This window comes from Aythya marila (genome assembly GCF_965140915.1).
Source record: "Aythya marila genome assembly, chromosome: 1".
Classification (NCBI taxonomy): Eukaryota; Metazoa; Chordata; class Aves; order Anseriformes; family Anatidae; genus Aythya; species Aythya marila.
The window spans coordinates 3,344,515-3,364,771 of record NC_139042.1 but is presented as its reverse complement, the minus strand read 5'-3'; the positions used below and the strand labels follow the sequence as shown (position 1 = coordinate 3,364,771).

General features: G+C 49.3%; 2 protein-coding genes across 4 annotated transcripts in view; both read left to right on the top strand.

The window, feature by feature from the left end:
- PAK1 (p21 (RAC1) activated kinase 1) overlaps positions 1-8,807 on the top strand; it is a 68,028-nt gene extending 59,221 nt beyond the window's left edge. For all 3 annotated transcript variants that reach the window (XM_082756797.1, XM_082756798.1, XM_082756799.1), the window contains 3 exons: positions 3,834-4,030; positions 5,513-5,650; positions 7,199-8,807. In XM_082756797.1, coding sequence (XP_082612923.1) covers positions 3,834-4,030; positions 5,513-5,650; positions 7,199-7,285 — 422 coding nt within the window. In that variant the 3' untranslated portion in view covers positions 7,286-8,807. The remainder of the gene's footprint in view (positions 1-3,833; positions 4,031-5,512; positions 5,651-7,198) is intronic.
- Positions 8,808-16,716: 7,909 nt separating this feature from the next.
- The window catches only part of GDPD4 (glycerophosphodiester phosphodiesterase domain containing 4), a 28,115-nt gene continuing 24,574 nt past the window's right edge, over positions 16,717-20,257 (top strand). Inside the window, exon 1 of the mRNA XM_082753263.1 lies at positions 16,717-16,784. The gene's annotated coding sequence lies outside the window, so the exon portion shown is untranslated. The remainder of the gene's footprint in view (positions 16,785-20,257) is intronic.

Sequence of the window (20,257 nt, the reverse complement as noted above, 5' to 3'; positions counted from 1 at the left end):
CTTGGGTGATGGAGGTGGGTGGAGGGGAAGTTGAAATCTGTTCAGCTAGAAAGCATTTAATCTTACAAACCCAGCCCAATCCGAGCTCTTAATGTTGTTTCCTCCATGCGTTATCACCAGTAATGAAGACCTTGAGACCCTTGGTGCTAAAGTAGCTGTTGTTTTTGCCATTGCCCTTGCAGAGATAAGTCTGGAGACCAGTGAATGATTATCTCCCACCTATGGCTTTAACAGAACTGTGCTTCCTCCTCTCCCTCCCAGTTCTGTTGGCTAGCGCCCAACAGGCATAAATAAATCTATTTTTGCCAGCAGTGACAGCAGATATGACTCAAAATTCACACAGTGCAGATATGCTGAGTAAGAAGGTGCTTTTTTTTTTTTTTTTCGGTTTTGCACATAATTATTTTTTAGACTGAAGCTGCACTTTAATACAGCCAGATCTCGGGAGTGTTAGCAGTGAATAGCTTATCAGGGCCGAGGTGCTCTGTTCTTACGGAACAAAGTCTTTCAGCACAGTATGCAAACACTTGGCTGGAGCTTCAAGTTAGGAAAGTCCCTGTGGATATGATGCAGTAACCTTCTGGACCTGAGCTTCTTACTGGCTCTGCTGGAAATGTGCTCTGTTTGTGGACCATATGTACCTTTCCTGCTTGTTACCCTTGATAAAAACTCAGTTGGGGACCAGTTTCATTTTCATCACTCTGCCTAAAATTAAACCTGTGATGCCACACGGGGTCAGGATGGGCAGGACATCTTGCTGCGTTGATTCTGCTGGGCACACAAGAACACAGCCAGTTTGGTGAAGCGTGTTACGAAGGAGATGGGCCAACATCTTTCCCCAGAAGCCCTGGTCAATGGATGCCTTCATTCTTCTGCACCCATTGGTGACAGAGCTGGTATCAGCTTGGGAAAGTGTTTGGTGCTGCCTGGGAGCTGTGGCAGGACAGGAGGATGAGCTCTTTATAGAAAACCACAGTGAAAAAGTCTGGCTCCTGGTCCCCAAGGCTGAAGAGAGCCCCAGAAAGGTGCTGCTGGCTTCTTCCTTGGCTGATCAAGGTGGGGGTGCTCTCCAGGATGAGTTCAGTCCCACTCTGATGTCCAGTTGGAGGGAGAGAAGTTTTCAGTTTGTCATTGTTCTGCCCCTTTTGCTTCCATTTAACATAAAATCCAGTTGGGTGTTTCACTGTGGCTCTTGTTGCCCTGGCAGGCTAGGACACAAGACCAACCTTGCTTGCTTGATCTCTCCTGCTGAGAGCACAAGGCTGCTGATCAGACACCCTGACTGCTGTTCCTGGCTTTCCCAAAGCCTTTTTAAACAAAAATTTCAGCCTTTTAGTGCTTTGATCTCCTTCCTCTGACTCATTTCAATGCTGTTGTGTTACCGAGAGGTTGAGGAACATCTAACGACTCCCACCAGAGGACCCTGCTCTCAGCTGAAGCTCCTAACCCCCTCAGGAAATCAAGCACATGGTTTATAAAAGGCTGTGCTGCAGGGCACAGAGATAAGACAGCAGTAATCCAACTGGGAGTGCAGGTAGGGAAATCACTAGACATGCACTCGTGTTGTACTCTACAATACACAGTGCGTGTGTGTGTGTAAAGGACACATTGGTACTTCGGTTTTGACTGCTTTAGCCTTTTGAATTGGTCTGGTTTGGTTTCGTTGGTGGGGTTTTCTTTTGCTAACGAGAGATTCTGACCCTTGGAGGTCTGAAGAAAAATGGGTTGAGGCGGGATTGCGTGGGGCAGCCTTTCTCTCTGGCAAGCCAAATGGCTTGGAGGGGGGAGCCAGCCCCAGAAAAGGGGGCCTCTAGCCCTACAACCCTCCTCCTTGTCCACGTGAGGGCATCTCCCCGGCCTCTCCCAATGCAGCTGCCTTTGGCCTCGCACAGGCTGCTCCATCACAGAGCCTCACCAAGGTCGCAGTGGCCACCACCGGCCCTGCCTTTGCCCCTATAAAATGGTCCCCCTGCCACGGGCCTGCTACTTTCTCAGCGATTTGGTCTTCTGAGAGCCAGCGGCTGGAAGAAGACCAGAGGTAAGAGCAAGGCGAGAGGCGAGCAGCAGCCCAGTCAGTGCGAAGACAACAAATTGGATCTAGGACCACTGAGAGAGGCCAGAAAACACACCTGATGGGAGGCAGCCTGTGTGGGCAGTCCCAGCCAGGGACTGGCTCATCCTCCAGCCTAACACGGTGGAGCCCATGGAGGTGGGTCCACAAGAAGAGGAGGAACCCATGGAAGTGGATCCACCTCGGCCACATCAAACATGAGACTACCCCGGCAGCTCTCTGCAACGTGCCATCAAGGAACACCGCCAGCTATGTAGCAGGGCCCGGCGAGCTCCATATTCATCATCACTCAGGCTCTGTCTCAGGCATTAGCCTGGAGCCACCCGGCAATAAAGATCTTTTGCCAATCCTCAGGGGTTGTGTGGGTGCTTCTTTCCCATCCGCCAGCCCCTGAGGTGGCAGCCCTTCTGCACAGAGCCTCGAGGAAGAGCACACCGCAGGACCCAGCTCCCTTCAGGTGCTGAGGTGGCAGGAGGAGTCCCCGAGGGCCACCATGCACCTTTAACATTTATGCAGATAAACTGAGGGGTGAAAATAGTGGTGTGTGAGTGATTATAGGTGGCTAATTTCGTATATTAGGAGTGAGATTCCATATCTAAGTGGTAATGACAGACATGGAGAAGGCTGAGGGACTCAGCAGCTTCTGTGCCTCTGCCTGCACTGGTAGGTGGGCTCCCCAAGTCATTCATTTCCCTGAACCTGTAGATGGAGGCTGGGGAATCAAAGCCCCATGCCACCTGATGAATCTAAACAAATACAGGCCTGATGGCACGAATCCCAGGGTCCTGAGGGAACTGGCTGATGCTGTGGCCATCGCAGTTGAAAAGTCCTGGCAGTTGGGTGGTGTCACCGGGGAGTGGAAAAATGGAAATGTCATGCCCCTACTCTTCAACGGTTAAAACAAAGAATCGAACAAAAAGCACTACTCTTCAACAATTAAAACAATTAGGAGACGTTTCTTCTCAGCAAGAGCGGTCAGGCCTTGGGACGGGTTGCCCAGGGAGGTGGGGGAGTCCCCGTCCCTGGGGGTGTTCAAGGAGAGGTTGGACGTGGTGCTTGGGGACAGGGCTTGGTGGTGACATTGGTGGTAGGGGGATGGCTGGACCAGATGATCCTGAAGGGCTTTTCCAACCTTAATCTTTCCATGATTTTGTGATCTTTTGGAAAGTCAAATGCAAATGAATAAGACAGGGCCAAGCAATTTTCACAGGAAGGCTCTCCACCTTTCTGTCTTCTCAAAGAAAATAAGCACCAAATTAGGTACTTAAATTTATTCTGAACACAGTACTTGCTCTAGAAAGCAAATCCTGTTTGAGAGGTGGTACATCTTCTGGGGAAACAGTATCTCTGGGACTGAAAATATGATCAGATAATGCTGGTGGGTGTGGGTGGTGGGAGGACAGATTGGACATTGCTTTCTGTTTTCACATACCCAGGAACTGGCTTGTGTTACATGGTGTATTACAGCTGCAAAATGCCTCACTGCCAAGTTTCACAGCATCCATGTACAGCTCTTTAGTGACCACCGTCCTTCACATAGACAAGTCAGCAGCTCTGTGATGTTTGTGGTCTCAGTGAGTCAGATTTAGAAGCTTACTCCTGATCACCTTGTTAACCACAACATCACCCCTCCTTTGCAGCAGCATAGTAGCGGGCAGTGCAACAGGCTAGCTTGTACCACAGCTCTGGCATCAGTACGTGTTGTTTTTGGAGAAACCTGCTGATTTCTAACTATTTCTTCCCCCCTTCTTTGCTTTTGCAGCTGACTTTGGCTTCTGTGCCCAGATCACTCCCGAGCAGAGCAAGCGCAGCACCATGGTGGGGACCCCGTACTGGATGGCGCCTGAAGTGGTGACACGGAAAGCCTACGGGCCCAAAGTGGATATCTGGTCGCTGGGGATAATGGCCATCGAGATGATCGAAGGAGAACCCCCCTACCTCAATGAGAACCCCCTGAGAGTAAGCGAGTGCCTTTCTTTGCCCTCAGGTCTTCTCTGAGCCTGCTGGTTAACCTAGGCACTGGAGGAGGCAGGTGACCCTCCGCTGTGGTTTCATCACATGCAGCTGCACGCCTGCTTAGATGCTGTGGTGAGAAGGTTGTGGTCATTTAAGTTAGAAGCCATCTCTGGTTTTGGGTGGCAGAGGCACAGGCTCTTCCTGTTGCAGACCCTCTGGTAGGGTCTGAGTTAATTATGTGCATTCATAATTACCCTCTTTCTGGAGAGGCTGATAGGGGCACTTTCTATCCCCAAACTGCCTGGCTTCTTAAATCCTTGTGAGTGGGCAAGAGAGCTTTCCTCGTTTTCAAAATATACCACATTACTCTTTTATAAACAGGACTTTTTCTTGCTGGTGCACTGTTCCTCTTTGCCTGCTCCAACTAAAGCTCCAGGTTTAACAAGCCTTTAGTCAGGCTTTACCCCTGCTGGTGCTTTTCCTTTCTTATTCTTTAAAGAAAGGGGAAATTCTGTCAGTTTGTAGGAATGCAGCTGTTCTTGGTGTAAGCCAGTTTTATGGCTTTTTTTTCCTCAGCTGAACGGGATGAAGGGATCTAGAACAGTTCTGTTTAACTTGTTTCCATCTCTTGCACTGGAGGTGATTTTGGGAGAGAAGCGCAGCAGTGAAGAAGAGCAAAAGGAAAGTTGCTGTGGAGTTAAATGAGGATGGCTAAGCAACATGGTGCTTTGCTCTCATTTACTCAACTTGTTCCAGTTCCCAGGGTATTGGACTGCTACCATGAGATGTGATGAGAGGTGTGCTCAAAAGGCCCCTGACAGAAGTCCCGTTTCCTTTTAAAATGATTTTAAAACAACTTTTAGCGATTGTCTTTTAATAATAAAATTTTGCAGTGGATGGATCCTGAGTTTCCTGATTCTTAGAGAATTCTTCATTCCCAAGCAGCAGCAAAACGACTCCCTTGGTTTCTGTAGGGTGTTAAGTGCTGCTTGAGAGCCTGCTGGCCATCTTTTGTAAGGGATCAACTGCATCTTTAGGGTATCGGCTTGTTAGGCCTCGTGCATTTGGGCAAAGTACGGACAGAACAAAGCCTCCTGTTTATTCAGGGGTACCTTCCCATGAGGATATAGTTATTGCAGGAGTCGAGCACTGGCGGAGCTGTGCCAGTCGACTTCCCTATGTAAACACAGTCTGGACTGCCGGTTTTGTCCTCTTAATCCCTTGAGAGGGCTGCAGGATCCAAACCCAGATTATGAGGGTAAAACAATAAAGGATTGGATCCCATCCACACAAAAATAGGGCCGGCAGCTATTCTCTTTGCTGAAACTTAGGCGTTTATTAGTCACCCTGATAAGGTTTTTTTTTTGGTTTTGTTTTTCCCCATTGAGCTGTGGGGAGGGAGAGGAAAAATGGGTGTCTCTGTAATGCAGAGATGGAGTCTGACCTTCATAACCTCCTGTTTCTTTGGTGCTTGTTTTGCTTTAGGCCCTGTATCTCATTGCTACAAACGGGACTCCTGAACTGCAGAACCCAGAAAAGCTTTCACCCATATTCCGAGACTTCTTAAATCGCTGTCTTGAAATGGACGTGGAAAAAAGAGGTTCTGCAAAAGAGCTGCTACAGGTGAGTGCTGGGGAACAGGACCCAATTAAGCATTCTAGAGTGAGAATAGGCAGGTGGAGAAATGTCATTCGGGGTCTTAAATACTGCGTCATCTGAAGTCACAAGCACAGCTGAGATAACTGAGAAAACAAACAAACAAAAAAGCACAAAACCAACCAACCAAAAAACCCCAAATCCATAACGAAGCGTTAACAGAGCACTTTCCTTTTTGTGCTGTACTTGCTACTGGCAGCAGCTGTGCAGCGTGTTCTGTAACCAACCTCAAATAATTGCCGTGCCCTGAGCCTGCCGAATGCTGAGCCCCTTAATTCCCGTGGCTTCTTCACGCAGCTCACCCTAACATCTGGCTGTGGTGTTGCAGTCTGGCCATGCTTGTTCTCATTTGGATAACAGGAGGGTTTCCAGCTATCGAATGCTCTGATTGTCTCTCTTCTGGGGGAGAGTTCCCAAAGCTTTTTGGAACGGGCACGCCTTGCATTAACTGGAGCAGTTTGGCATCAGCACATTTTGCCAGATACAGCTCTTAATGCAGAGGTGATGGAACAAAGCTTGTGAGAAATCCTCAGTTATTTCACTGAAAACCTGGTGTCTTGGTCTTGGACTCCCAGTGAAGCTGAAGGACCAAGCTGCCAGGCTTGTAAAATAAATCTGTGATCATGGAGCCCTCAGACCTTGACTGTGAGACAGTTCCTTTTTTTTTTTGTTTTTCCTTTCTTTCCATTACTTTGTCTACTGGGTTCAGCTTTGGGGGTGCTGCTGCCTTCTGAGACTAATGAAGCATTAATCAGTGGCAGAAAGAATGGCAGTAGATTAAAGCTCACTTTTTCTCCTGGACTTGCCAGCTCCAGAGTATCAGACAGCAGCAATGATCTGTTCCTTGGGGCAGGAAAATATTGTGACTGCAGCATTTCTGCCTGCCTTTACCTTTTGGCCTCGGATTTTTCCACCTTTGAAGTGTGTTCAGATTGGGTGATTGATCCCTTCTGGTGCTCAGAAGTCCTGGGGGACTTAATTATTTTTGGTTTCCAGAACAGTTTGTGGACTTCATGCCTTCACTCGTCTGATTAGCTGTTTTGTGTCAGTCTCTGTCCTCAACCTAGGCTTCCTCTGCGAGGTTGGACTATTGCAAGCTTTCCATTTAACCCTGAACACAGGGAAAACTTTGCACAGGAACATTGCACGGGAAGCCCTGGGCAATGTGTTGGAACTGCACAAGTTGCTTTTAGTTACACCTTCCTTCCACAAAGAATTTCACTGCAGATTTTACATAAATTTATTTCCCGGGAGAACTTGCTTGGTCTTGAGAGTGTATAAACATTGGAGAAATTAGGATATGTTGGGTGCAAAGCTCTTTATCAGTTCAGGTAAGACCCAAAAGTCATGGTGAACATTTTATTCATCACGTCTTTTTTGTTTCACCTGTTTGGAGATTAGAGTAGGCTGTTGGACTTCATATAGGTTTAGGTCCTGATATTTTGTGCGGACACCAGGCTTTTGGGACATGTTCTGAAAAATGTAACCTTTTTTTTCTTTTTTTCCTCTTCCTAGCACCAGTTCCTGAAGATTGCAAAGCCTCTTTCTAGTCTCACTCCTCTGATTATTGCTGCTAAAGAGGCAGCAAAGAACAACCATTAAAGCAGGGGAGTCAGCACGGCCGTCGTGTCAAGCCTTCTAGACGTTCCTTTCAGAAACTGAATTACCTGTCCCCGTCCCCTCCTGCTCCTCCTTCACAGGGGTGTTCTTAAACTTTGATCTGCCTGGAAGGGTAGCAGATGTATTATTTGCTGAACGTGGGAGGGCACGCAACAGGAAAGTTGCTGATCGTAAAGAGTGAACTGTCTTTCCATCCTCTTTGATGGGCACGGTAGGGGAAGGGTGTATTTTGTGGCTGGGAAGATCTTCTGAGAACATCTGAACCTGACCTACACGTAGCAAAGCCAGTTTGTTCTCGTATTTCTTACCGTGTTTATTTTTAAAGATAATGTGGACCATGTTTATCTTAATAAATTAAATCTTTTGCCTGCTGGACTCTTCCTGCTTCTGCCAAGCTGCTCTTACAGCACGGAGGCTGCTCTCTGCTTTGGATGACTCAAGGAGGGAAGGAAGCAGGCAGCAGCAATTGGAACAGCTAAAACAAGTGGAAGGGGAACGAGGGCAGCACCATGCAGCCCTCCTGCAGCACCGCTGGATGCTTCGAGGGAGCAAGGAGAAAGCCTGTGTGTGCTTCTTGCAGCTGTTGGACAACTCGTGATCTTTTTGCCAAATCGTGTGAATTGAGGTCCTTCCCCGCACACTTTAGTTTCAACTCAAGTAATTAAACAGCTTTCAAATAGTTCTGGTATTCTAGAAAAATCACAGGAAAAATCAACTGGGATTTCTTTTCGGGTTATTTTATTAGTGCTATCAGGCTTCGTGGAGACCTGCCCTGTAAGATAAAACAAACAGAACAATTACTATTATAAAGATAAGATTTGCCTGCAGGATGATGTTGAAAACTCTTGCTTCTTAGACCAAGGCCAACAGAAAACAAACTGATGACGGACAGTGCTTTTTTGGAAGCATAGGGGCATTCATTTTTCGTTGAAATGAGCGAGTGAACTGATATCTTTATGCTACTGACTCCTGTGGTTGCTAATGATATGTAAAACAACAGCAATCCTGGAACTACTAGAGAGATCGGTTGTAAACACTGGCGTTACGTTACTGTATCCTGATTTTTAATAAAACGACTGCTGCATTTCTTAACTCGGGGCTGAGGGAGGGGTGGAGAATTCCCTGTCACCAGACAATTCTGTCGGATGGGATTGGTTTTCATGCTATTGTCACTGGGTGGTTACAAGTGATGGATTAAGTGATACAAGCTCCTGTAGTCCTGTGGGATGGTGAAAGGCTCTGAAGAGGAGTAACTACACACAGAGGGAATGGATAAAAGATCTTGCTTTCTCTTTGCATATCACTTTGGTCATTTCCAGGGTGAGTTTAATCCAGATCTGGAGTAATCTCTCCTCTCTCCCCAAAGCACTTGCGTTGCACAGAAACTCATTCCTGCTTCTTGCTGGACCAGTCCTTTCCTCCCTGCCCTGGGCTTGTGATGCAAATATATATATACATATACATATATATATTTTCTTTTTTTTTTCCTCTCACTCACTCTATGATACATGACAGCCCTTACACTGGTTTTACAGGCATAGATAAAGCCTTTAAGGTCCCTTGCTTTTTTTTTTTTTTTTGGAAGGCCACTGACCTTGAATAATGCCCTTGAATAATTCTCTTTGGTGAGGAGTTTGGTTTTATTTTCTACGGAAGTCTCAAAATGCCATGTTTGGGGTGGATGGGAAGGAATGATGGGCTAGATCTCACTTGATATAAAATCTGAGGTGGCTCTGGTCTTATTGACCCACCAATTGCCTTTTTTTGACAGCACAGGGTTAAATCTGATCCATGAATGTATTGAATGTTGCTGACTTCCCTTCGCCTTCCCTTCCCACTTCATCCTTGGCACCCGTTTGAGATGAGAGTGGTAATGCAGACGTGCCCTACCCGTGAGCACATCCACGGGCTTATTTTTCTGCGGGAGGAAAAATGGTAAAAAGGGTTACTTGTATTTAAGTTAATTTCTTGGATTCTCTGTTGCCCAATGGAAAGGAATCTGCATGAACGGCTTTTTCTTCCCGTTCTTAAGCTCATGATGTGCTTCTGTCTTATTGACTTCAACTGTGAATTGGTCCTTACTGGTTTGGTAAGGACTGAGAGCTACTCACTGGGAAGCTGTAAGACAGTGACTGTAGACCTGTCATCTTCTCCTGTTTTTATTTTCCCCACCTGTGTTGTGAAAGAAGTTGACTTGCTACTGTGTGCCTAGCCCCAGCTCCAAGTTAAGAGACACATCATGTTTTCATGGTCTCAGAAATCTTAAATAAATAGATAAATAAATAAAAAATGTAGTTAGTTTATGAGAACGAGGTATATTTTTTCTCCTGAGATGGATCCTTTTCTCTACTCTTATGTTCATCTGGGCATCGCCCAGCTCCAGCACTGGTGGCAGCTTCTGCATAGCCTTTCACAGCCCTGTCTGGTCACTACAGAGAGCTGCTAGCACAAGTGTCTGACTTGAAAATCAGCCTCTGTGGCTTATCTTTTAATTTTTTTTTAATTTTTAATTTTTTCTGAGAACATCTTTATTGCTGGGATTTGAAAGCAACTTGCAACTAGAGAACTGCTTTGGTGGCATTTTAAAATATATTTTTAATATACCTACTGTGTGAGCTAATTCTACTGAGTCTGAACCATTTTTAGTCACAGCCTTTAATTATTTATTTGATTATTAGATTCCCTCTTCTATATTAGAACATGAAATATTCAGTTGTTCGACTATCCACCCTGAAAACCTGCTTCCTTTTTATGGGATCCTCAGCAACCCTATCCGGTTAGGTGCTGAAATGGCACAACATGCTACAGCTCCCAAAGCTCCTGGTGGAGGCAAAAGGTAAAACTCATCTCTTCTTTTTTTCCAAAGCACTGAAGATTATCATATTTAAGAAGCACCCAGTGCATTTCAAGCTTCCTCTATTTAAAGAGGTGAAGGCTGAGTCTTTTGTTTCCCTAGCGTAAAATACGGAAACTTTTCGGTGGCTTATTTTGATTAGTAATAGAGAACCTGTGGATGTATTTTGGGGTTGTAAACACACTGGACTGAGCACGTGGATAATTACAGTCCTAGGGCTGGTCTCATCGTTTGCTGCTAATGCCACCTCACAGCATCAAGGCTGGGGTCGTAGAGAAGCAGGGAGCCGCTGGTGGTGGCAAAGCAGCGATGCCCGTGGGGGCTGGATGGAAACTCGCAGCCGAAATGGATGCTCCAAGGAAAGGGGTGGGAGGGCGACAGAGGATGGTGTTGGTCCGAGGAAGAAGATGGGTGCTGGGGTAGGAGGAAGCAAAAGGTAAAAGCTCAGTTCCCAACTGCTGAGGAAATTTGGAGGGTGCCAGAGCAGCCTGCGGTGGATTAAGGCATCCTGTTTGGGACCAGGACGGAGCGGGGGGCTCCTGTGCAATGAAGGGGTGCTCGGAGAGGAGACTGAGCCTTATGTCTTTGAGCTACAGCCCATGCTAAGTGAGCCAGAGCTAATCCGACCTGCTGCCAGATGTCTGCGTGTCTTGTCCTGCTGGGAAATAACAAGGGCTTTTGCCGTTTTAAAATCAGCTGGAAAATGTGCTTCTCTTTCTTTGTGCTGCCTTGGCGTAACTCTCTGGTAGTGCCCGGTTTGTTAGGGTCAGCTCAGCCATTTAGAAAGCAAAACTGAAACCTTAAATAAAACCTGAATGAATGACCCGCTTCTCCTTCCCTTTGTTTCAATGGCACTTGCAGAAATGAATGGGGGTGCTTGAAGGAGGAGTTGTTTCTCCGATCTGTTTTAATTAGATTTTACTTGATGGAGCAAAGTGACTTTACACTGAAAGCTGTTGCAGAATATGTGATTTCTACTGCTTATTTTAACCTGTTTGGAAGTCATTAATGGCCTGAAAAACACCTGTCTGGAAGCAGGATGTAGACCCCAGCTTGAGGAGGAGGCAGATGATGAAATTGTCCCTCCTGGCTGCTTGATGTCTCCCCAGGTAGAGCTCGGTGTCGGAGGAAACGGGGGAGGATTTGGGATCGGCCCCTAAAGCTGCCCTCCCCAGCATCACTTTTACATGTGGGGTCAGTGGGGTGAGGCTGCTAACAAGAGTAGGAGTTTATCACCTATATAATTGTGCAAATGCCTCATTGCAGCTTGGATTAAGGAACATCCCAGGTCAGGGAGGACACAAGTGTCCCCGCAAGCCCCCTGCTGTAGGTTTTTATCCGCTTGTGGCTGTAGGGCAGAGCTGGGTGCTGGAAGCCCAAGAAACCAAGCCTAACGTGAAGAGGACTTGCCCAGCTCAGCCTCCTGGTGAGCTCTCAGAGCCCATTTGGGTGCTGAGCCCCATGTCGGAGGGGGAGCTGGAGGAAAAGGGAACATCCGTAAGGGGGAGTTGGCCAACTGGATGGTGGTGGCACTGCTGCATCCCATGTCCATGTCCTCGTACCACGAGAGCCAGGCAATCAAACTGTGTCGTCCTGCATCCTCCTCCTCCCCTCGTGAAACTTCTAAAATCCAGGCACCAGGCAGACCGGAGAGCCTGGTAACGTACCCCAATAGTGCCTGAAAAAGTGGTAATGGGGCTGGTGGCTCTGCCAGTAATTCCCTCAACACCATAACTTGAGTGTTTATTTTATTTTATTTTATTTTATTTTATTTTATTTTATTTTATTTTATTTTATTTTATTTTATTTTATTTTATTTTATTTTATTTTATTTTATTTTATTTTATTTTATTTTATTTTATTTTATTTTACTTTATTTTTTTCCTGGGACTCTCCATCCTCATCCCTCTCTGCCTCTCCCCATGGCAGCCAGCCCCAGGGCTGCTGGCATCGCTCCCACCACCTCTCCTGCCCCTCTTGGCAGCCCCACACAAAAGAGAGGAGCTTCTGCAGAGTTCCTGCTTCAAACTTCGTGGCTTCAAAATGCTTCCCCATCCCAGGCCTCTCATCCCACTGCTGCCTTTTTTTCCACCTGCAATGGAGGGAAATTACCTGTGATTATCTCAGAGGGGTCTCCCAAGGCTAAATATTCACTGGGAGACACGAAACCTGCCCTGGATCTTTAAACTTGTAGTTTTTCATATCTAAATGTAGCATTTTCACTGGTGGGAACAGTTCTGCAGGGTCTTATTATTTAGGAGGGAAAAGGGGGGAATGAGCAGGAGGAGAGGCAATACACTGGTAGGTACAAGAGAGGAAGAGATGTTCATTATTGCATGATTTAGGGAAAACTGCTGCACTTTATCTAAGTGATGTTTCTCCTGCATCCCTAATTTTTAGTGTCCAGAACAGTCCCAAGATTTAGTCCCGTGGCTCATCTTTTGGGAGAATTTAGAGCTTGAACTCCGTGAGCTCGCCGGGCTTTCCTTGCTGCTCCCCTCCAGTTCCTGGGGCTGTGATGCCCTCTCCCGGCGGCTGCACTGGGGATAATTCCTCCTCGTGTTTTCCTGCTGCCACTGCAAGGCTAAGTTTGGAGGCTGAAGGCAGCCAGCACACCCCAGCAGGCATCAGGAGATGGTTGTGGTGCTCCAGCACGGTTCCTGGCCATCATCCTGTGTCCTCCACCTCCATCTGCACGACGTTTGTGCCATGATCTGGAGGCACCATCCTGCATCTCACCTCGAATATTGGGTGCTGAGGAGTGCCAGAGCCTACAGAGAAGGGCAACGAAGGTGGGGAAAGGGCTGGGAGGTAAGAGCTGGGATGAGAGGCTGAGGGCACCTGGGTGGAGAAGAGGAGGCTGTGGGGAAGCCCCGAGGAGGGGAGGCACAGAGAGAGGCACCAGCCTCTGCTCCCTGGGCACCAACATCAGGATTTATGGGAATGTCACAGAGCTGTGCCTGGGGAGGTTCAGCCTGGACATGAGGAAGGGTTTCTTTACCATGAGGGTGCTCAGACACTGGCACAGGCTTCCTCGGGAGGTTGGTGCCCCAGGCCTGCCAGAGTTCAAGGGGCATTTGGAAAATGCCCTCAGTGATGTGCTTTAATGGCTGGTTAGCCCTGAAGTGGTCAGAACTTGGTGATCTCTTAGGTCCCTTCCAACTGAACTACTCTACTCTACTCTACTCTACTCTACTCTACTCTACTCATGTAGAGAGAAAGGGAAGAGAAAAAAGAGAAGAGAAAGAGAAGAGAAGAGAAAGAGAAGAGAAGAGAAGAGAAGAGAAGAGAAGAGAAGAGAAGAGAAGAGAAGAGAAGAGAAGAGAAGAGAAGAGAAGAGAAGAGAAGAGAAGAGAAGAGAAGAGAAGAGAAGAGAAGAGAAGAGAAGAGAAGAGAAGAGAAGAGAAGAGAAGAGAAGAGAAGAGAAGAGAAGAGAAGAGAAGAGAAGAGAAGAGAAGAGGAGAGACCTGCTGGGTGTAGCAGGGTGTCCCTATAACCCGGGGGCCACCAGGGGAGGGACAAACGCCTTGGTCCAGATTCACCCACTGAATCTGGAGGAGCGTGAGGCAGGAGGAGGCAGCACAGAGCAGCAGAGCAGGCAGAAAGCGAAGTTAAACCTCGCTGTGCTCTCTTCCTGACATCCAGCAGGGTTCCCTCACCATTCTCCAGCTCACTCTGCTCAGTGCAGAAATATTTGGAGAAATATTTGGCTCCCCTGGCCGTACCACAGCCTGCGTTTGTGCTCCCTGTAGCAGGGCACGTCTACACGGGCTTTGCTCTTCCTTTGCTCAGCGTGAAGCTGCCCTCAGGCTCTTTACACTCGGCCATGCCCCGTGTTGAGGGTCTGGAGGTGCCTCTGCTTTGGGGCCTCTGGGCCTGGCCCTGGGCACCCCTGAGCAGAGCCTGGCTCCGGCCTCTCGGCACCTCCCGGCAGTGCTGGTGGCCATGGCTGGCAGCCCCCGGAGCCTCCTCTGCTCCAGGCCCAGCTCTCGTAGCTTCTCCTCATGGCAGAGGTGCTCCAGGCCCTTCGGCACCTTGGGGGCCCAGTGCTGGGCCCAGCACCCCAGGGGTGGCCTCAGCAGCGCAGAGCAGAGGGGAAGAATCACCTCCCTCCACCTCCTGGCCCTGCTCTGCCCCAGGCTGAAGTTCTCCCCTTGCCCTCCTCCCATATCATTCCTGCCCATAAACACTGCAGTTTCTGTGGTTAATCTTACAGGGACCTCGCTCCCTGCGTGAGTCACCTCCTCTCCAGGCTCCGCAGCAGCTCCTTGTGCAACCCTACAGAGCAGCAACACAAGCTCAGACCATGGTGGGCCAACCCCTTTGATACAAATGTCCCAAAGCCACTGAAGGACAGTGGCAGGACTCAAATGTGGTTATTTCTCACCAAAATACAGCCCTGGACTCTGTCTCTCGGCAGGCACCTGGGCACCGAGATGTCCCTGCTCCTGGCGCTCCCTGTTTGTGCCATCCCCCCGCAGTTTTATCTTCTGACACAAATAGAAGCAAAACCCAGCAGAGTTCAAGGCTGATATCTCCGAGCTGGGCTGTTACAGCTCCGGCCCCTGCAGATGCCCTCGTTATGGGCTCATAAACCCCAGGGCAGGGCTCCAGCAGGTCCTGGTGCGGAGCTGGGCTGGATGAGGTCCATCACGTGGAGCGTGATAACAACCCCGCTTGCTCACTCTCCTTCAATGTCAGCTGCTGGCAGGGCTGAGACACCGGGCAAGGATTTTCTGGCTGAGATAAGCTGCTGAACTCTGAGCCAAAGATACCTCAGGCAGAGCAGCCCCTGCCCAGCCCCTGTGTCATCCGCCAGGTGATCATAGAGCAAACCGAGGGCTTTGCATCTCTGCACCCAGAGGAAAGGGCAGGATGCAAAAGCACGCTGGTATTTTGGGGAGGGGGAAACAGGGAGATATTTGGTAGTTTGGGGTAGGGCTTTGGATTGTCCTTTCCTTTTTCAGGGTCTGTCCTTTGCTGCAGGGAGGAGTTTTGTGCTGCTGATGTTGCTCAGCCCTGTCCCCTTTTCCCCACGTACCCAACAGAGCCCGTCCACACTGTGAGGATGCAGCAGCTGGAGGAAAGGCAGCCGGGGCAAGGACCACAGTGAAACTGGGCTCAGCACAGCCACAAGCACATCACTCAGGAGAATAATCCATCACATCAACCCCAGAGACCAAAACTGCTGGACACCCACCTGCCAGGTACCCGGGGAAGCTGCTCTTGCTGCTCCCCACATCGTATCAGTGCCATCAGGCTTCTCAGTATCACCCTTCCCTGCCCTCGCTATCAGCTTTCCAGAAATCAGGCCATAAACCAAGTCATTTATCTACAGGCTTGCACACAGCCCCACGCCGTGCCTCTGCCCCAGACAGCTGAGTGTTAGCTTGAAGGTGATCAGGAACAGAAACAAACAGCAATAGAAAGAGCTGCTTCTGCCCTCAGCAACCTTTTGCGGTTCCCTCCTGATTTAATATTCTAACTCCAAAGGAAAATGATGGTTCTGGAGGATCTTGTGCTATCCAAGGATTCCCAGTGCTGCTTTTAGAGTGGAACTGTTACATGCCCTTTGCTCATCATTAGGTTTCAGAGTGAATCAGGCTCTCACCTCTGTGGCTCATCTTCTAATCAAAAGTTTATATTTGTAATGTCAATTGCCTAAAAAACACTGGGCCATCATTTCTGCCTTCTTCTTCCCCTCTCCATTTAGAGAACGCTTTCCTGAATTTTCTTTTTGGGGACCTTCTTTTCATACAACAGGAAAAATCCCAGTGTAAAAAGCGATGGGGGTGATAATCCTGCAGTGGTGACATTTCAGGCAGCCCCTGGGGCTAGTGGGCACTTTTACTTTTTCTTTTTTTTGGCCTCTTGTGCAGCTGAGAGCTAAATAGAAGTTGGAGCTGTGTAAGGTAAGCCTTATACCCTGAGGAACTTCACGGGTATCCCTCTGAAAGGCCACCCTGCATTGGAAATCACAAAATTCAACCGCACAAACTGCTGTTGTCGCACTGGTCTGCCCCTCACCCCCTCCAAAGGGAGTTATGTCTCTAATAGGATTAAGATCTTAAAGCCAAAAAACTTTGCAAAAATAAATAAATAAATAAATAAAAATAAAATAAGCACTGGGGCTGCTCAGAAATGATGTGCAGCAGATTCCTGCCTGGGTCTCACGGGTGCAGGAGATGCTTTCCGTGAGGATGCTCGTTAGTTTAATTCTGAAGATCAGCGAAGTCTTGCCCAAATCTCCTTTGGGATATCTCCCCGAACCCCATCCTGTGGGCACATAACTCTGCCAGGGCAGTGTTTGAACATCAGCCTCTCACATTCCGGGCGGGCAGGGCGTGGGACGGATCCAAGCTGGCTTCCCCCACGAGTCCCCAGCTCCTCCAGGAGCCGTGCCCCCATCCCACGATGGGATTTTAATCTTCCCAGCCTCGGGGGCTGAATTTATGAAGCCTCACGTGGCCCCTCCTACGGTGGGAGGGACGGCTCCGGCAGCCTCTCTAATGCTGGGTGTCACACAGCGGTGCCACCATTCGGGTCCTGAGTGTCACGAGCAGAGGACACGGCAAGCCGAGAGCAGCAGAAAGCCCCAAACAACCCCTCCATGTGCGTCCCGGCGAGGTGAGTTACCTCCAACGTCCTCGCGCTAAAGATGCTCCCTCTGTGCAAAATGCATCCCTCCTGGCTCATTCCTGCCTGCCCTGAAAGTTAGCCCTGTGAGGAGGGGGATGGATTTTTTAAGACTTTTCTTTTATTCTTTGGAGTTTTGAGGGCGTTGGTTGGCGTCCGACAGCGGGGCGATTGTCGCGGCTGCTGCCTGGGTGGCGGCGAGAAACAAAGCCCGAAAAGCAGGAGGATGGGGAGAAGTGGGAACAAAAGGGGATTATTTGCAGATCGGGGGGGTTCCTGGTGATTTATTTTTATCTTTTTGAGAGAAAAAGGAGTTTAGGAGTCCGGCTTGGCGCTGGCACCCCTGCCAGATAAGTTTGCTGCCACCTGTTGAGGGGAGGAAAGGGAGCTGGGGCCAGACGTGAGCGGTGGGTGGGCGGTGGGGCTGCTGGAGCTGGGGGCTGAGCATTGGTAATGCCTCGGATAAAGGGCTGTTTCCATAGGAAACGGCAGAAAGGAGCCTCTTTTTTTTTTTTTTTTTGCTGGGAACAGCTGCAAATCATCGGGGTGGCTGGAAAGGGGCAAAGGCTCTCGGGTTTGCCACCCGCTGCCAGCCAGCTCCATGGGCGACCCCTTCCCTTCCCCAGGCTGGGTGCCCCGCTGTGGGGCTGGGTGCTGGTGTAAATCAGGAGCAACTTGGTTAGCTGGTGTTAATCTGAGGACCAGTTTGGGTTGGATAATGCAGATTTCAGCTGGCTGGAGGTCCAGAGGGTGTGCATCACCCTCTCTTCCCTCCTACTCTTACTTTGGGACTCCTGGTCTCCCAGGGGAGTCTCTCTCCGGACTTATCCTCCGGCACACGACACCAGGTGGAAGGGGAAAGGAGAAGGGAAATAATTTCCTACAGCTGCTCAAAGAGTTTAGCTGCCTTTAACAAAAGAAAACGCGGGACGTGCCGTGGGACCAGCTGGATTGTAATTGGAAAAATGCTCCGCGTGCGGAGGGAGCCAAAGCTGTCTCTTTGCAGCTCTGCTATTGAAATGTTTCAAAGGTGGGCAGGGTTTCCAGGGTTTCCAAACTTTGCAGAGAAATAGAAAACTGGGTGTCACAGCTGGTCCTGTGGCTTTCTAATCACAGGATCACAGAATATGGCATGGCGTTGGGCCGAGGAGGTGTCTTTTGGGCTTGAGGTGTCTTTGGGGGTGACGAAAAAGCAGCTCTGTAATCTTGATGATCACTTGCTGCGGGACTGCGTGTGTCTTAGGAAGTTCCTCCATGCAAAAAGTTGATGTAAGGTGGTGTTTAGTGTAAAAAATTCCAGCCAAGACATACAAGAAGCTTTATTTCTCTACATTTGTAGATTTTTGGGGGCAATTTTCTTGCTGTGCAAGAGCCCAGAAGCTTCAGAAACATATTTGTAATTGCGTGCAAGTGGCTTCTGAAGGCATCACCCCTCAGCTGAGGTGCCCTAACCCGGCACATGGCATCCTGCCTCCTCCCCACATGGAGCAAATCCTGCCCAAGAGACCTTGTGGTGGCTTGTCCCTCTCCTATTTCACAAAGAGTGGATGGGATAAGAAGTTGGGAAGGTCCCTCGGGCTCAGGATCCCACGGGAGACGCGTTTTGGAGCCAGTAGACGTGTTTTGGAGTCAGTCCCTTCCTTACCCTCCCTTCTCAAACACAACTTCAAAAAGCAATCCCTCGTCCCTCCCGCCTCCATCTGCTCTAATTAGGCTGGAGGCCCCTGGAAGGTGTTCAGCTCCCCCGTGGTACCGAGCTGCTGTGGCCACCTCGGGTCCATCCCCTGCCGCCACGTGATTTTGCAGCCGCCCTTAATCACAGGACTTATTTTGGAAGGTCTCCAGAGCCGGAGAACTAAAAGCCCCTTTAGAAAAGCAGGGGAGAGGGGGGGGGAGGAAGGAATTGGCAGGAGCAATTGCTTTTTAAAAGGCTACTTACTTCTTAAGATGTACTCGCTACTGATTAACCTTTGCTCCATGATTGCTTTAATTGATTCATGCCTTAAAGCGGTCTGAGAGGTTCTGTGGGGTCAGCTCTCTCCAAAGTGCCCTGTTTCCCTGAAAACTTCTTAAAGCTTCTTGCTTGGGCAAATCCCAATTTGGGCGTGAAACGCAGGTGCTCGGCTCCGATCCATTTTCCTTCTCCTTCCCCCAAATTATGCAGCCCGTGCTTTACCTCTTCCTTCCCTCGCCTGCTGCCAGGCTGTGCCTGGGTGATGGTGGCTGTTGGTTTGGGGACGTTTTTGGGGCCATTCCACAAGAACGAGGTACTACAGCATTGGGAACTGCCACCTTCAATCAGCCTGTTGACCTTCTGGGGTCCCCGTGTCTGCTTCCTTTAGCCATGCATGGAGAATTCCTGCATTTCTCCCTACTGCAGCGGGGACAGACCCCAGACTAGGGCAGGGTTTCCAGGCAGCAATGGGCTTTGGTGCCCAAGGGCCATACTTGTATCAAAGCAACTTGGGAAGCCCAAGAAATGGTCCTTGGGTTTTTTTGGGGGTTGGATTGATGAATGTCCTTATGTCTGGGGCCGGATCCATGCCCTGGCACTCTGGCTGTGTTCGTCCAACCTGTCCAAGACGTCTGCTCTTGGATGGGTTGAGTTGTGCCCATTCCTCTTCGCTCCTTGCAACCACTCAAACACGGAGGAGATGGGTCCCAGAGGAATTAAACCAGAATAATTAAAACACCCACCACAAACTCTACGGCTAAATAAATTACAGGGAATGAGCGCTGATGGAGATGCTCATGAGGGGGGAAAAGGAGGCTCTGAGCGATGGCTCCACCGCACTGGGAGGCTGGGAACAGCGGGGCGGCATTGTTACGGGGTAAAAAGGGCCAGCCCTGATGCATATGGATGCTGCGGGTAGCTGAATAGAGAAACCTCCGGCCGACGGCGTGGAAAGCGTCCCTGCCTCCCCTCCTTGCAGGGCTGTTTTGCTCCAAACCCTGAACTTTAACACGGGCAGCCCGCGGGAGGGCCGGTGCTGGGGGCTTCGGGGCGGTGACCATCCAGGGCCCCCGTCCTTTGTCCTGTCTGAATAGGGCTCTGCAGAGCCGCCGGCGGAGGTATGTGATCTGCAGACCTCTTTTCTTCTCCTCCTTTTGGCCGAGGGACAAAGTCTTCCCGTGGAGATGGAGCTGGCGGCGTTGCTCTGCCCTCAGCAGGGCTGGGGGGGCCCATGGGGTTCCCCCACGCTGCGTCCCCATCCCATCATCTCCCCCGAAAAGCAGGGCACAAAGAGACGCTTGGGAATTCCCAGGAGTGGAGAGGGAGCTGAGCCAGGACGTGCTGAACTGCACAAAGTGGGATTTATCTTCAAAGAAATGTTTTCCTTTCTTTTCTGAGCTCCTTATTTAATTTAATTTTTTTTTTTTTTGGCTTCCAAGGGATTTATTCCTCCTCCTTCCCCAGCCCTTTTTGCTGCTTTTCAAGGGTGGCAGAGAGACTTTTTGGAGAG